The sequence below is a fragment of the Rhineura floridana genome, chromosome 10 (assembly GCF_030035675.1).
Source record: "Rhineura floridana isolate rRhiFlo1 chromosome 10, rRhiFlo1.hap2, whole genome shotgun sequence".
In the NCBI taxonomy this organism is placed as follows: Eukaryota; Metazoa; Chordata; class Lepidosauria; order Squamata; family Rhineuridae; genus Rhineura; species Rhineura floridana.
Genome location: NC_084489.1, coordinates 18,423,195 through 18,438,455, shown reverse-complemented (window position 1 = coordinate 18,438,455; position 15,261 = coordinate 18,423,195). Strand labels below are relative to the sequence as shown.

At 42.9% G+C, this 15,261-nt stretch overlaps 1 protein-coding gene across 1 annotated transcript in view; it reads left to right on the top strand.

Moving 5' to 3' along the window:
- Nucleotides 1-15,261, top strand: part of TMC2 (transmembrane channel like 2) — a 94,675-nt gene that overhangs the window by 40,422 nt on the left and 38,992 nt on the right. Inside the window, exons 9-11 of the mRNA XM_061585568.1 lie at nt 2,314-2,459; nt 6,720-6,867; nt 10,844-11,032. Of these exons, the coding sequence (XP_061441552.1) occupies nt 2,314-2,459; nt 6,720-6,867; nt 10,844-11,032 (483 nt within the window). The remainder of the gene's footprint in view (nt 1-2,313; nt 2,460-6,719; nt 6,868-10,843; nt 11,033-15,261) is intronic.

Genomic DNA, 15,261 nt, shown 5'->3' with positions numbered 1-15,261 from the left:
ACTCCCATCAGCCCCAGCCAGCATGGCCACTGGATTGGGCTGATGGGAGTTGTAGTTCAAAAAAGTAACTTTTCCAAGCTCTGTTAAATGTACTGCCTTCAAGTCGATTGCGACTTATGGTGACCCTATGAATAGGGTTTTCATGAGGCTGAGAGGCAGTGACTGGCCCAAGGTCACCCAGTGAGCTTCATGGCTATGTGGGGATTCAAACCCTGGCCTCCCAGGTTGTAGTCCAACACCTTAACCACTACACCACACTGGCTGTCCTGAGGGTTGTTAGGAGACCCCTATTCCTTTCACAGAGCCGCAGTTCTCAGAGTTGAGAGAGAACAGGGGTCCTCTACCACCTCTCAGCACCCTTAGAAAATTACAGTTCCCAGGATTCTTTGGGTAAAGCCATGGCTGTTTAAAGTGGTATAATACTGCTTTAAATGTATAGTGCAGATGTGGTCTTAGTGAGAAGTAAAGCAGGAGAGCTCAAGCATCCACCAACAAGCAGCTCATGCACACTGCACAGTATGTTTAAGCAAACTATACTAAGTGTTATCTCTGAGTACAGTCACAATCTGGTAGATGAAATGGCTGTACACTTATGTAAAAAGAAAAGAAAAAGCTTTGGGTGCTATCCAAAGTTAGTCATACTCAGATCAGACAAGTCCAGTGATTTAAGTGAGTCTACTCTGAGTATGACTTGGTCAGATATCACCCTTTGGGGGAAATTAGAGTCTCTTCCTATCAGGGCAGCTGGTGGCTCCATGTCAGTGGGGCAGTAGAATCCACTCTGGGTTTTAGTCCGAACTTCCAAGGAGCTGTCCAGGGTGCTCCAGATGCTTGAAAGTTTGGACTAAAACCTGAAGTGTATACCACTGCCCCACTGGCATGGAGCCACCAGCCACCACTGCTTCCTATATTATTTTAGAAGATAGATGTGTCACAGTCATGATATAGAGATACGAAGACACAACTTGGAGAAGGAAATCTATATATCTGTCTCAGGGAAGATGGAGCTGATCTGGAGATTGTACAAGAAATCTGTCTGACTCAGTAATGTCTATGAAATAGCAATCTATGGTCTTTCATCTCAGGTTCTAGTTTTGCTTGTTTTCTCATACACCAAGCCAGGGGAGGAAAGCAGTGTACTGACCACTTGCAAATACATAATGAAAATTATTTTTAGCAGCCTTTACTGAATGCTGCTTTGTTGGGGATGTACACAGGAGTGAAAAACTGATATTTCAAACAGCCTGTGCAATAAGGAGATGTAATGCAAGACATTGTATGTGTTTATGCTGAAGAGTTGCTCACTTGACTAGGACAGCTGCAACCCTAACCACAGTTATTGGGGCATGAGACCTGTTGAACTCAGTGGGATGTCTGAATAAGCATTGTGCTGAAAAATTGCTTAGTATTGCCGCAAGGAATTGTGGCTAAAGCTTCTGCTTATACCATCTCTTGTGTCTAACAAAAAGTATCACTCTCAGTGGTAGATATTGTTGGAAGTGGGGCAAGAGCAACTCCTGTTTTGTTCTTTTGTTTGTGTTCCAGAAGGGAGATAGAGTTAGGATCCTCCAGATGGCTAGGCTTGCCTACTTTTACCTGTGCTGTGCTCTGACTAACTTCCTTTCGTTGTAAACTGATATGCTCAGGGAAGCTTATCTGTCCCTCCATCCTTTGTCGTCTTCTTCAACTGTCCAAGAGATAGGAGCAGAGCTTGGAAAAGTTACTTTTTTGAACTACAGCTCCCATCAGCCCAATCCAGTGGCCATGCAGGTTGGGGCTGATAGGAGTTGTAGTTTTAAAAAGTAACTTTTCCAAGCTCTGGAGAAGAGACATCTTTGTCTTTGCTCTCTCTCCTGAGCCATGAGGGCAATACCCACGTCTGGGCATTGCGCCTCCAACTTAGTTAGTTAGAACTAGGTGTTCCTTTCCTATCTACTATGTATTTCTATAACTAAAGTAGCTTTTCTTATTTTACTAAGTCTTAAGTCTCAGTGATCTCAATGCAGGGTAAAAGCCTGCCACTTAGGTGAATGCACACACTGGCGCGCACACATCTCAGACTGTTGATGATCTCTGCTCATTTATACAAATTTATACAACAGATATTACGCTAATGAAGTCATGAACAGGCATCTCAGCTGTAGCTTGTACCTCATCAGTTTCAGCAGTGAGAAGTAGACTGAATCCAGTTTGTCCCCTCACTAGCTTTGCACCCACTGATCATGGAATATGCTTAGATTTTACATGTGTAAGAATGAATATCTAAAACTGATCTGCTCAAACTGATTTAAGCTATTTTGTCCCCCCTTTTAGGGCTATATTAAGTACTCTGCTGTTTTCTATGGCTACTACAACAACCAAAGGACAATTGGTTGGTTAAAGTACAGGCTACCAATGGCATATTTCATGGTTGGTGTTGTCGGTGTATACGGATACAGCATAATGGTTGTAATAAGATCGTAAGTTCAGCTGTTTCTCTGTTGGCTTTCTCTGACTCTACTGATAGCATCCTTCCTATGCCTCTAGTATGGTCAAAAAAAACAGCAGCCTTATAAACTACAAGGGGTTTCAATGCATTTTCCAGCTTGCTTAAATGATGTAGTTAAAAAATAATTACATCGAATGAAAATGGTTAGCACTCTAAGCTAAGAAGTGAATGGATGAGTGCAGTAGCCTGTCCTGTTTCAAACAGCTTCTCAAGAACAGAATTGGAGAATTATGGATAACAATAAGTAATGTGTGCTGGTATTATAGAAAGCATAAAGATTATTCTTTGTAGGAACTGCAGGTAGGGAAATTTAACATGGGGCTGTCTTCACAACATACGCTGGAATATGTTGCTTTTAGCTAAGGTGGTACTACATATTTTCATAATATACAGTGTATATTATATACATAAGATATAGTGGTGCACTGAAGGTCAGCTTTTGCTTGTAATGAGCGGTTCAGACAAGCAGGTACTTGTCTCCCAAAGGAGTTCAGAGCAGCGTTGGACATTAAACTGAGGGGGAAATTACATGTTGCAAAGCAAATATGGGGCACCCAGCCCTGTTTTCCCCCCAATACTAATGTGAGGATGGATAATTGCTGGACCCAAAGCGCATACATGACTGCTAACTGCAACCTCAGCTGTTATGTTTTTCTTTCAGCTTTACCCTCAGCCAGTTACAGGACTGGAAATAAGCCCAATAGGGAGGAAAAGGCCTTTAGGAGGGATTAAGAGGGTTAAGCACCCTCTGCCCCTTATCTCCACCACTCATCTCCACAAATGTTTTCTCATTCTTTACAGTTAAATTGCACAAACACAAGTTTCAAAAATCCATGTTTTGTCAAGATAACATATAGCGTCACTATGGTGCTCTGGAACAGGATGCATGGATATGCCTGTCTACATGCAAATAGCAGTTTTGGAAGGGAAAAAATTGTCAACACTCCCCAACCATCATGGTCCCAATCCTGGTTGGGGCGCCAGTGGCTCCTATTGGGCGGAGTGAGATGGAAGTTTCAGGCAGCAAATGCTGGGGGGCAGGAAGCAGCAACAAAGTGTTGGAGGACAGACCTGCAAGTGCCACACAGCCTGACCTATATTCCCTAAGCTAGCCTGCTGCCCTCCCATTGTCAGAGTTGATGTAACATTCAGCTGTGAGTCTGGTTGGCTTCTACACATAGAATAGGGGGTGGTGCCATCTTCTCCATCCTTAGGCAAAGAGGACTGACACTCTTTGCAGTTTTGAAAAGATGCATGTTGTTGGAGGACTCTGCCCGTGAATCACTGAGAACCTGAACCCAGAGGGTTAATCTACACCTTCTTGAGATGGGAGGGGATATTAGGGAATCCACTTTGTCACTGTCAATCTTTGCCAGCTGCACAGTGGTGATTGATAGTGCAGTAAAACAAGTAGCCAGCAGCTGGCCAGGCAGTGGGTGGCTTGTAAATTTGCTGAGGCTGGCGATATTGAGGGACAGGGAGGGAAGATCTGGGGCAGCAATACCAGTTGGGTTTCTGCAAGCAAAGTCTGGTAAGGCTGTCCAAGATTCAAAATAGTCCAGCAAGGCAGTCCAGGATCCAAAAGACTCAAAAGGGTCCAGGTCATGGGCAAGGCTGGTGATGCTGGTGACTGATGTTGCTTCTAGCAGAGGGCAAAGGCCACTCATGGCCTTTTGAACTCAGCTCCCTGTTACAGGTGATTGCAATTAGCCTCCAGCTCCCAGGATTTTGCAGCCTTAAACAGCCAGAAGACCTGCATTGCTCTGCTGCTGGCTGGTTTCTTTGCTCTGCTGAGGCAGAGGGCCTCCTGTTCACTCCCTGAGTCTGACTGAGGGGCTCCAGCTGTATCTTGAACATTTTCCAGCAGCTGGAGGACTGGAGCTGTGTCTTTGTTCTTCTGCTTGCTCCCACCGCTGGGTCTGCTGGGGCACTCCACTCCTCCTCGTTCTCTTCCAGGGACTCATCCGATGAAGGCTTGACAGTCACCTTCTGTCTCTCTCACCTTCTATCCCTGCTCTACTTCTGCCCAATGTTTTCTCGTCTTCCTTCCAACCCTTCTGTTTATAAGCAGCTATGCCTTCTGCTGGGAGTTCATTGCTCCAAGATGTAAACATGCCTTACTTCTAGTAAACTCTTATTTGGAAACCAGTGATCAAGTCTCTTGTCTGATCCATCGCTATATACAGGGAGCTGATTCAAAATAACACATGCACTGTTAAACCACATGTTTAACATCATGTGGGCTTTGCCCTGGAGTGACCTGCACACACCCTGTGGATTCTGCATAGAGGGAACTTCGGCCCAATGAGATGCAAATTTTAAATGCATGTCCACGCATCTCACTATGGTGAAAGCATGCACATTTTCTCTTTGCATGTCACACTGGAATTCTGAATAGAGGATGCATGGACCACTTACCTTCTCTTCTTCACGCTTCTGTGTAATATTTGAAGATGCCCTCAGTGCTGACCCAGCACCCTATGGGTACATTTTTCCTGGCTTACAAGAACATTGAACTTTGTATTATTTTATCAGAATGCTAAAAAGGAGCATCAAACATTTGAAATGAATTTCCTGTCCTCATTCTTGAAGATACATGAAGCCAGAAATGGATTCTTTACCTTACAACTGTCATGCCTTTCCTTAATCACACAAAGCTATAAGGTGTTTGTAGGCCAAATGGATTTTTACATTTACTGGCAATTCCCTTCCCACCCACTCCGCGGCTCCCTACAGTGATCATAAATAGCTCTTTCAAATTGGACCAAAGGGGATGGGCAAACATGCAGACCTCCAATGCATTGGCATTGTTGAGAAACCTCAGCATCATTTAACCTTATCTATTCAAGAAATAATAGCATGCTGTTAACTAGGAATGCAGTTCCCCACAAACTGTATTTCAGCCATCAAATCAAATTGGAGACTACTGTTTTAATCAGAAAATTCAAGGTATGTCCATGTGGTTCTTGCTTCAAGGACTGCCAGCATAGCCAGTGTGAAAAACATTTTATAAAACATGAACTTGTGATGATAACTTCAAAAATGTTTAACCAAGGTTGTGGCATTTTAATAGTAGCACCTTGAAATGGAAGCTTCACATTCAAAGGTAAAACCAAAAGACAGTCCTCTGGCATCATAACTGCTTAACATATTACAGGATACGTTTTCATTGACAGTAATAACCCACTTCATCATCTGCATGAAGTGGTAGCCTAAGTGGGTGGGCATATATACCCAAGTATAGCATTTGCCTGCAGCATCTGGCAAAGTGAGTTCTGGCCTACAAGAAAAAAACCACATGCAATAATATATTTGTGTTAAGCTGGATTTTATCTTGTCTTTATTGTACTGATATTTTGTGTAAGCCATTGTATTACTTAATTCTTTTTAAAAAAGGATTTATCACTATAATTTTTGCATTTTATTTCCCTCTGGCAAGTGGTGGCTGGTGGCTCCATGTCAGTGGGATAGTGGAATCCACTCCAGGATTTAGTCTGCCCCACTGATATGAAGCCACCAGCCATCATTGCCTCTGACCTCACTCCTTTCCATTCTCTCCCGCCCAACCGTGTATGTATATATGCCTCCCAATATGGGATCACATTTCATGCATTTGATGAAGTGGACTATGGTCCGTGAAGGCTTATGCCATAATAAATTTTTAATATTTAAGATGCCACAAGACCCTTTGTTGATTTGGTTGCAGCAGCCTAACATGGCCACCCCTTTAAAAAACGGGGAATAATAATAAATGTGATAACTATAGGTACAATCCTCTGGACCACTGTTCTTCAACCTTGGGTCCCCAGATGTTGTTGGACTACAGCTCCCATCATCCCCAGTCAGCTTAGCCAATGGTGAAGGATGATAGGAGTTGTAGTTCAATAACATCTGGGGATCCAAGACCGAAGAACAGTGCTCTACACTGTAACAAAAGAGTAAACACAAACACATACTGAAGTCTACTTTGATTCCCTTTGAGCAACACTACATATTGTGGAAAGCACCAGGGGTATGTCTGTAATATATGCTTGGACAGACATCTAGGAATCTTGAATCAGCTTTCCCAGATGTGTATCACAAGTATATATTGCTACTGGAAATATCCATGTAGCAGTCCTAATGAACTGTGCTGTCCTACTGCTGTGCTGTTCTGTGCATACAGAAGAGAGCCATCTAGTGGCTGAATAATATATTGTAAGCAACCTTATATGAATTTGTTGAACTGCAGGATGGCCCGTAATGCCCATGAAGACACAGGAGACGGGGATGATGAGAACTTCATTTTTAGCTCGAAAATGTTCACCAGTTGGGACTATCTCATAGGCAACCCAGAGACAGCAGACAACAAGTTTGCATCCATCACAACTAGCTTCAAGGTAACCACCACCCCCTCCTCGGATCCCACCACATTAACTTTCCACTCTGCAGCAAGATCCTTGTCTCTGGAGATGCTGCTGCATTGCACCTTTGGCAGAATTTCAATGAGGGAAGTATACTTATTTTATATAGCTAGGGAATCATGGGTAGACACACTTTGTGATTTTAACAAAAGGCTTGTGGCTTTTTCTTAATATCCCAACTACTGGGATCATCAGTTTCTTCTTTTGGGCTTTCTAGCTATCCCAGTTCACAAGGAAAAGCTTGATGACAGTACTGTTACATTGTACAGTGAAGGCTGAAAATCCAAAAGGCACATTAGAAGTATTCCAAATTCTTTGTGGGTTTAAAAAAATCAATTTATTCTTGAGCTGAACACAGCCCACATCAAAACTGTAGTGATCAGGTTTATTCTCAGGTTTCCTTCTGTCTCAGGGACATTGCCCAAGATTGCTTACCTTTAGCTGCCAGGATACAGTCTTCTTAAACTTTATCTTTATTTTAAAATATTTATAAGCTGCCTTTCTGAGTAAAACTCTCTCAAGGTGGCTTACATAATAAAATACAATTTCTACAAAACACCCACAACATTAATAAAACAGCAATAGTAAAAACACACACATCCTGCCCAGAATATAAAATACCATTTTAGCAAAGTCCGCAGTGAAAAGGAACACCATGACAGAAATAAAATATCATGCGCACGGACATAGGTTAGACAAAACAAATAGATCTTCAAACTCTTCTAAAGGATGGAGTGTGGAAGCTTTCTGGAGGACAGCTGGCAATAAATCCAGGGTCACCTCCAGGGTGACTGTCAGTATTTCGCAGGAGGGATTCAATTGCTTTGTCACAACAAATCCACTTTGCAAAGTGGATTTAGTGCATTGTGAAACGCACCTAAAAAGTGTGGGATAAACAACTGATTAATGGGAAGATGTATAACCATCATGCAAGAAAATCAGGATGCTCAGTGTCGTATAGCCCCCCTCCACAAACAAATCAGAACAAATGCTCAGCCAGACATTGTCTAACAACTGTATAAGGTTTCTGCAAGCAAATCAGGATGAATAAATAAAGAGGTTGCCTGGAGGAGCCTCCACAATCATAGGGCCAGCACAGAAAATTCCCTTGTGCCTGCCCATTTTACCAGTTGCTGTTGCAGTGGCGGGCAACCAAGGAGGGCCTCCATCAGTGATATGGGGGTAGGCTGTCCTTCAAATCAAAAAGAGCTACACTGTTCAAGGTTAAAGATTAAAACCAGCACTTCAAAACATCTTCTTTTATTAGTCATAAACAAGCAAAATGTTTAAAGCAAGCTGAAATGACAATACTATAGCATGACAATACTAATAAGCATTTTTAGGATGAAAAAAGGAACCAGCAACTACAGATTAATCAAGATTTCAAGGTTGTGATAACAAAACCAAGGAGAGTACATTTATTATAAAGCTTTGTTCACTAGGAGGCATATGGAATGGAGAATACTTTGTTTATAAACCACAAAAAGTTAGGAAGCAAAACATACAGACAGATGAGCCAGCCTTTTCCCGCCTTTTCAGTGTTTTTAGTCAATGAGTGAAGTCAGAGTGTGGTTGATAGTCAACACCAGGATACAAAAATCCCTGGGTCCTAAAGATCATCGATTTCCCCCTTCCCTTTAGTTTCTGTTTCCTAGTCTATCTCTGTAGCTTGCCCAGGCCTAGCAGCAGCAGTCAGTCAGGTCAGAGAACTCCTCCAGGTACATTTGTAATTAATATAGTACAGACTTGTTTCCCCAGTATGTTTTGGTTATGTCCCCCACTACCATGAAATATGGCTGATTGTTAAAATTTTAAGTTTTTATTATTGATTATGATTTGTCGTACTACTGATCTTTGTAAGCTACACTGGAAGCCTTTTTTGGCTGAGGTGGGGTAAAAATGCTTTGTTTTTTTCTGTCACTTGTGACAACATTGCTGTTCAGAACAGTGAAACTTGCTTGGGTTCTTGAAGCAATTAGGTATGTTCACAGTTAGTTAAAAAAAAAAAGACACAACAGACCAGAAACATTGTTTTTTTAAAAATGGGGGGGCAGTGTCCCCTTCATTTGCCAACCCTCCACCCCCAAACACACACACACACACCAGGCGCCCCCCAACACTTCCCAGAAGCTCCCACTCACACATAGGGACTCACAAACATTGGGACTGACTCTTACATGCATACAAGTACTCATAGGCTGCCGGCACGCCACCACCACTGGCCTCCTGCTAACGTGGTGAGGCTGCTGCCGCCAAGGCTGCTGCTGCCAGCACTGCCCTCCCACCAACCTAGCAATCTGGGGAGATTGCTGCTGCCGCCGGCCACCAACTGAACCACTGCTGCTGCTGCCACTGCATAGCCAGCCAGACCAACCTGTTAGCCATCTTTCCCACCATCCCCCTGATGTCATGCTGAATGATGGCATGGCAGCTTGCCTTTTTATAATATAGTAAGAAGGTGGGGGGAGGGGAATCCCTCTGAATATAAGAGCAACCAGACTGGATGAAACCAAAAGTCCACCTAATCTAGCATCCTGCTTCCCACAATGGCAGCCATATACATCAGGAAGCCCATAAGCAGGGATTGAGACCAATAACCTTTTTGCTGCTGTTTGTCTTTCCTCCCTGAGCACAGTCAGAGGTAGACTACCTCTGAACCTGGAGAAGGAAAAGTGTCCATCAATGGATATTTTGACCAGGTTGCTATGTGGAACCTCCAGGTTAAGAGCCAGTCTACCTGTGAATAAGCTGAAGTTGTGGAGACTAACAATTGGAAAGGGCTCTTGGTCTCACATCCTGCTTTGTCTAATCGCCTTTAAAGGATGGGTAAGTCAGTGGCCCACAAGAATTGATGTGCTGTGTGAACTGTCTCTATAACAGTCCTCAAAAGCTGCAACCTAATTTCTTTTGTCTTGATCTATAAACATTGCATTTATGTTCAACAGGGCTTCCTCCTGTAGTGGGCACAAGGCTGTAGCCTTAATGTCTTCTTTGCTCCACGCAGCTCAGAAGAGTTTAGAAAGACACACTGCCTTTCATTTCCTGTTCTTATTTTAGAGCTGCCATTTGGGTGGCAGGACTGTGACAGGTGTGGAAACCAAGCGTCTCTCCCTATCTGTGTGGGAAATGCTTGGCGTTGGTCACAATATTTCATTTGGAAACAGGGAAAGCCAAACTGTTGTAGTTAAAATCCTTGATCTTTCCTTTCCACTTGTCCACAAATGACTGTGCTTTTAAAAGTAGGGAGTTAATAGGGTACCTGCTGTCTCACTAACATGACAGATAGGTCTGCCAAAAAGACTTGGAACAGAAGGGACGTGCATAGTCATTGTCTACGAGAGTCTCTGGCAAAGAGCATCCTAGTGACTGCTACAAAAGATGAGAGCGTGCCCAAAGCAGTGTACATGGTTCTACCCCCTCCACTGTATTCTCTCAACAACCCTGTGAGGCATTATTTATTCTTATTTATTCATTTATTCAATTTACCTCTCGCCTTCTTTTTCCTCTTCATTCTCAGCTAGATTCCCACATGCTCACAGTTATAATTTCTAGACACCTACTTATATTTCTTTTTATTGTGGCCTTTTCTAGTGTGTAATCTGCCATTGTTTAATTATTGCTGTCTTATTAGTGTTTTTTCAGAATTGTACACTATTTAGATATGAGTATGCATGTGTTGCAGTATACAAATACATCTAATAAAATAAATAGTAAACATTAATTCAATACTTTTTTAAAACAAATCATGCATTCTTTTCAGGGGGGGCTTTGGGGGAACTGCACTAGGGACCACAACCAGCTTCATCCAGCCTTGGTGAGGCTGCATTCCAAAATACACTTGCTAGGTTAGGGAGTAATCCCCGTTGAATGTAGTGAGACTTTAGGTCCAAGCAAACATGCATAGGATTGGACTGTGAATCATCTATTCCCATTGTTTCTTGCATTTATTAAGGAGTCAATTGTGGATGAGCAAGAAAGCAACAAAGATGAGAACATCCATCTGAGAAGGTTCCTGAGGGTTCTAGCCAACGTACTTATTATATGTTGCTTATGTGGTAGTGGCTACCTTATTTACTTTGTCGTTAAACGGTCCCAGGCCTTTTCAAAAATGGAAAACATTGGCTGGTATGAAAGAAATGAGGTAAGAAGAGTGCGTATAGCAGTGACATTTTCAAACATTGCCTCTGTTGCACACCACCCCAATCTCCGAGCGGTGTGAGACTTCCATGGGTTCCTGCACTTACCACGGGTTTGGTTTCCTTGGAATGAAAGTCAGCAGAGGGCTTATCCAAACGGAGCGGGATAATCCACGGTTTCCATATTCAGTTTGTCATCTGATAGTCCTCACTTTGCCTTTTAGTTCGCTCTTTCCCAATTAAAAAAATGCTTTTTTGCACCCACACATGCAGCAGTAAGACCCCTACATTCTTTTCGCTTTTTCCAAGCTCTGCCTCTAAAACCTCCCCCTATCAACCAATTGGTCAACAAAAAACATTACGTATGCTCCTCTCCCCCTTTGCAACGAAGTACAATATGGCTGTAAATGAGTTCTCGCCTGGAAGGAAAGGCTGCTGGTCAGTTTCACGCCTGCCTTCCCAGGAGAATGAAATTGACAAAGCTTTCCGGAGCAGGCTTGAAACCAGCCAGTATTTGCGATATTACACTTAAACGAATGTATGCTTTTTTGCCTTTATTGATATTTAAGGAGATACACATGCTGGCAATTGCACTTATTTCTCCAATAAAAGCAAGAAACGTGTCACACACCCCTCCTTCTTCCTTTCTTTCCCACAGAGAATGAAATTGACAAAGCTTTCCAAGCAGGCCTGAAACCAACTAGAAGCCCCGATTTGTGATATTACACTTAAACGAATATATGCTTTTCTGATTTGAAGCAAAAACCCCAGCAAGTAGAATGAAATTGACAAATATTTTGGAGGCAGGCTGAAACCAACCCCCCCTTTCTCGCTTGTTGTGCATTGCAGATCTCACCCAGTTTGCAGGCTGGCAAAAAATAAAATGCATCTGCGCAGTAGTTGCAGACCCCCCCCAACACCCCACCATTGCGATGATTGGTTCAATTTTCCCAGGCTTATTCTTGCACATGCGCAAAAGTGCAGATATGTGATTGGCTGGAATGAGAAGGGGCAAGGGGAAACGCCCAAGAAACGCCCATCAGCTGTAAAGTCTGCGGTATTGCATCCTAACTCCTGAAGGCACAGCAGATGATTCCTGATTTTAAAGAGCAAATCACATTTTTGCCAGTATTGCAAGGAGCGGATTTAACCCACGAAAATGCGTAACAGCGCAAGACGTCATTTGGACGACTGAAAAATAATGAACACACATAGCGGGCATGTCACACATTTTGCAGTCGTCTGGATGAGCCCAGAGACTGCGGTGTCTTTAGGATAAGTGGTTTATTTACACACATTCACAGCCTGAGCATAAGATGGAGGGGTTCAAAACATCAGCAGTCCAATAGATCTTGCTTTTCCATCAGGCTCATAGGAGGCATCTAAAAGCCATCCTGCAGGGAGCCAGCCTCTCTGTGGCTCTCCAGTTCCTAGCCTTTCCTCCAACTAAACTAAAAACACAAGCCTCTCTTAGACCCCAAGAGAAGAGTGCTCTCCTGAAGAGTTTCAATAACAATAGGATCTCCCTGGCCCTTTAACTGGTGAATGTGCACTTGACAGACCCATTAGCCCACCTGGCCACTCTATTAGATTAACAAAAGAGACTCATCTGACCAGCAGAGCGGGTTTGTCAGCTGCAGAGCCCGCCTCCAGATGCAGGGTTCCAAATCAGAGGCTGGAAGGGACTCATAGAAATCATCTATCTCAACCCCCAAACCCATAACAGCCTCAATTGCATCAAAGTCCATATTCTCCTGCATTTAGTTTCTAATACTTGTAAGTGCTCATAAGCTTGGCATGAAAGTAGTGCCCTTTCCTTGTTGTTTTTTATTGCCAACCTCTAGTATTCAGAGGTATACTGCCTGTGAACATGGAAGCTCTATTTAGCTATCATGGCTCACAGTTGTTGGTACGCCTGTCCTCTATAAGAACATAAGAAGTTGAATCAGATGAAAGGCTTATCTAGTCCGGCATTCTGTTCCCATAATGGCCAACTACAAATGAATCTGTCCAGTACTTTTTTAAAGGCATGTATGATAATGCTTGTAGACAAAGATGAAAATGTGCCTCTTGTGTGACACTTGTTACCATGAGTGATATATAGACCAACTCTCAGCCTATACACTTATCTTCTTTCTTCCAGAATTGTTTTTGGATCTAGAAAATCAGTTAGTAAACCCCCTAGATGGACCACCTGCGATGATGCTAAATAATTATGTGGTGGTGGAGGGGGGAACTATTAAGAATTGTAAAACCAAGTATTTTTCTTTGTTTCTAAAACCTTCCTGTTGTAAAGCCAATGGCATCATTCTGAAGGCAAGGTTGCCAAGCTAAGTATAAGGTTTCCCGCCTCCCAATCTTCAGAAATAGGTATTCAGGAGCAGTGCACAATCACAATATAGAACATGGGTGGGGAACCTTTGGCCGTCCAGATGTTGCTGAACTACAACTCCCATCAGTCCCAGCCAATGGCTAGGTACGATGGGAGTTGTAGTTCAGCAACACCTGGAGGACCAAAGGTTCCCCATACCTGACATAGAAGAATAGTGAGAGCTTTAACCAATTAGCTTATCTATGATAAGTGAGTAATTTGTGCATGGCCTTCAGCAGCTTTCTTCAACACTGGACCCCCAAATTTTGTTGCACTAGAACTCCCATTGTCCCCAATCAGCTTAGCCAATGGTCAGGGATGATGGGAATTGTAGCCCAACCACATCTGGGGAAGTAAAGATCTCTGGCCTGCAGTAACCTGATGAACAGAAAGTGTGGCACAGTGGTGAGAGTGGTCTTCCAGGGTTCAAATCCCCACTCAGCCATGAAACTTGCTGGATAACCTTGGGCTATCTCAGCCTAACCTACCTCAGAGGTTTGTTGTGAAGATTAAATGCCCCCTCTATAATGAGTTTCCGCCAGGCCGTGAAGACCTGGCTCTTCAGGCAGGCTTTTGGGGTGGGCTAGATTTTATTATCTTGTGTCCAGATTTTTAATGTTTATTGTATCTGTATGCTTATTTTGTATGTCGCCCAGAGTGGCTGGATAGCCAGCCAGGTGGGCGACTAAGAAATTCGATAAATAAATAAATAAATAAATAAACCATGTACACCACCTTGAGCTCCTTGGAGGAAAGGTGGGATATAAGTATAAAAATAAATAAAAGAGTACTCCTCTGCTTTCCACCATTTATATCCACTGTCTCTTCATGTCATGGCTCAAGACATGATGAGGCAATCAGTACTTAAATTCATTAACACCTGCTATCCATTTTAAATCTCCCAGATCCTTACTACTGATACATTCCTTTCACTATTCCAGAGCTTCTGAGATTGATCCTGGAAAGCTATAGGCTCAATGCAGACATTACACCAAACCATGGTCAAGGAATCTTGAGTACATATAGACTTAATATGATGTCCATTTAAAAAGGAAAGTTTATGGCTATAGTTTTACGTGCTAACAATTATCTTGGCTTACTAAAAAAATAAGATCAAAGCACCAAAAGCCAGCCCTAAGATTTGAAGCGCTCTGAATAGAAACCTAGTTTTGTATTTGCTCAGTCTGGTTCTCTGATCTCCCATCCAGCTCTGTTCTGTTGATAGTTATCAACCTATATCCTGATCTGACCTGAAAGAAAACAAGCATCTTGTGGTTTGGGGTTGCTAGGCAACCACAGGAAGGCTCTCATCAACCTCCTCCTCATCAAACAATCGGAAATTACTGAGAATTGTACCATGTGTGTTTAAGCAAACCAGAATACTTATTTTCCCCTTTCCTGCTGCCAGCCACCAAACTGGTCAAGCCACAGTAGGAGTTCAGTGCCCAGGAGCAGGTGACAGGCTTCTTAACCTCCCCCTTGTAAAACTGAAAATGGGTAATGTCCCACTTGCCCTATAAATGGGTGTTCTTTGTATAACTTCATTCCCTTTGAAGATACAGATATTTGTGATGGGTGTGCATGTAGAGGGCTAATTCTCTCAACATACAGAAATACCTACTGTTGATTTCATCCCTCACCATCTGAGCATAATTAAGCTGCATATCCACTTTACATCAGAAGTGATTTAGCCTGCAGATTCACCAGCTGCTTTAAAGGAAACCAGATCATTTTCTCTGGCTTTGGTTTAAAACACGTTTGCCCATGGCTAGACACATCTCCCTTCTCAACTGCTGATCTCAGACCATTTAGGACTGCCCACAGCAAACCATTAGGCTAAGGACTGTCTCTGCCCAACCTTTA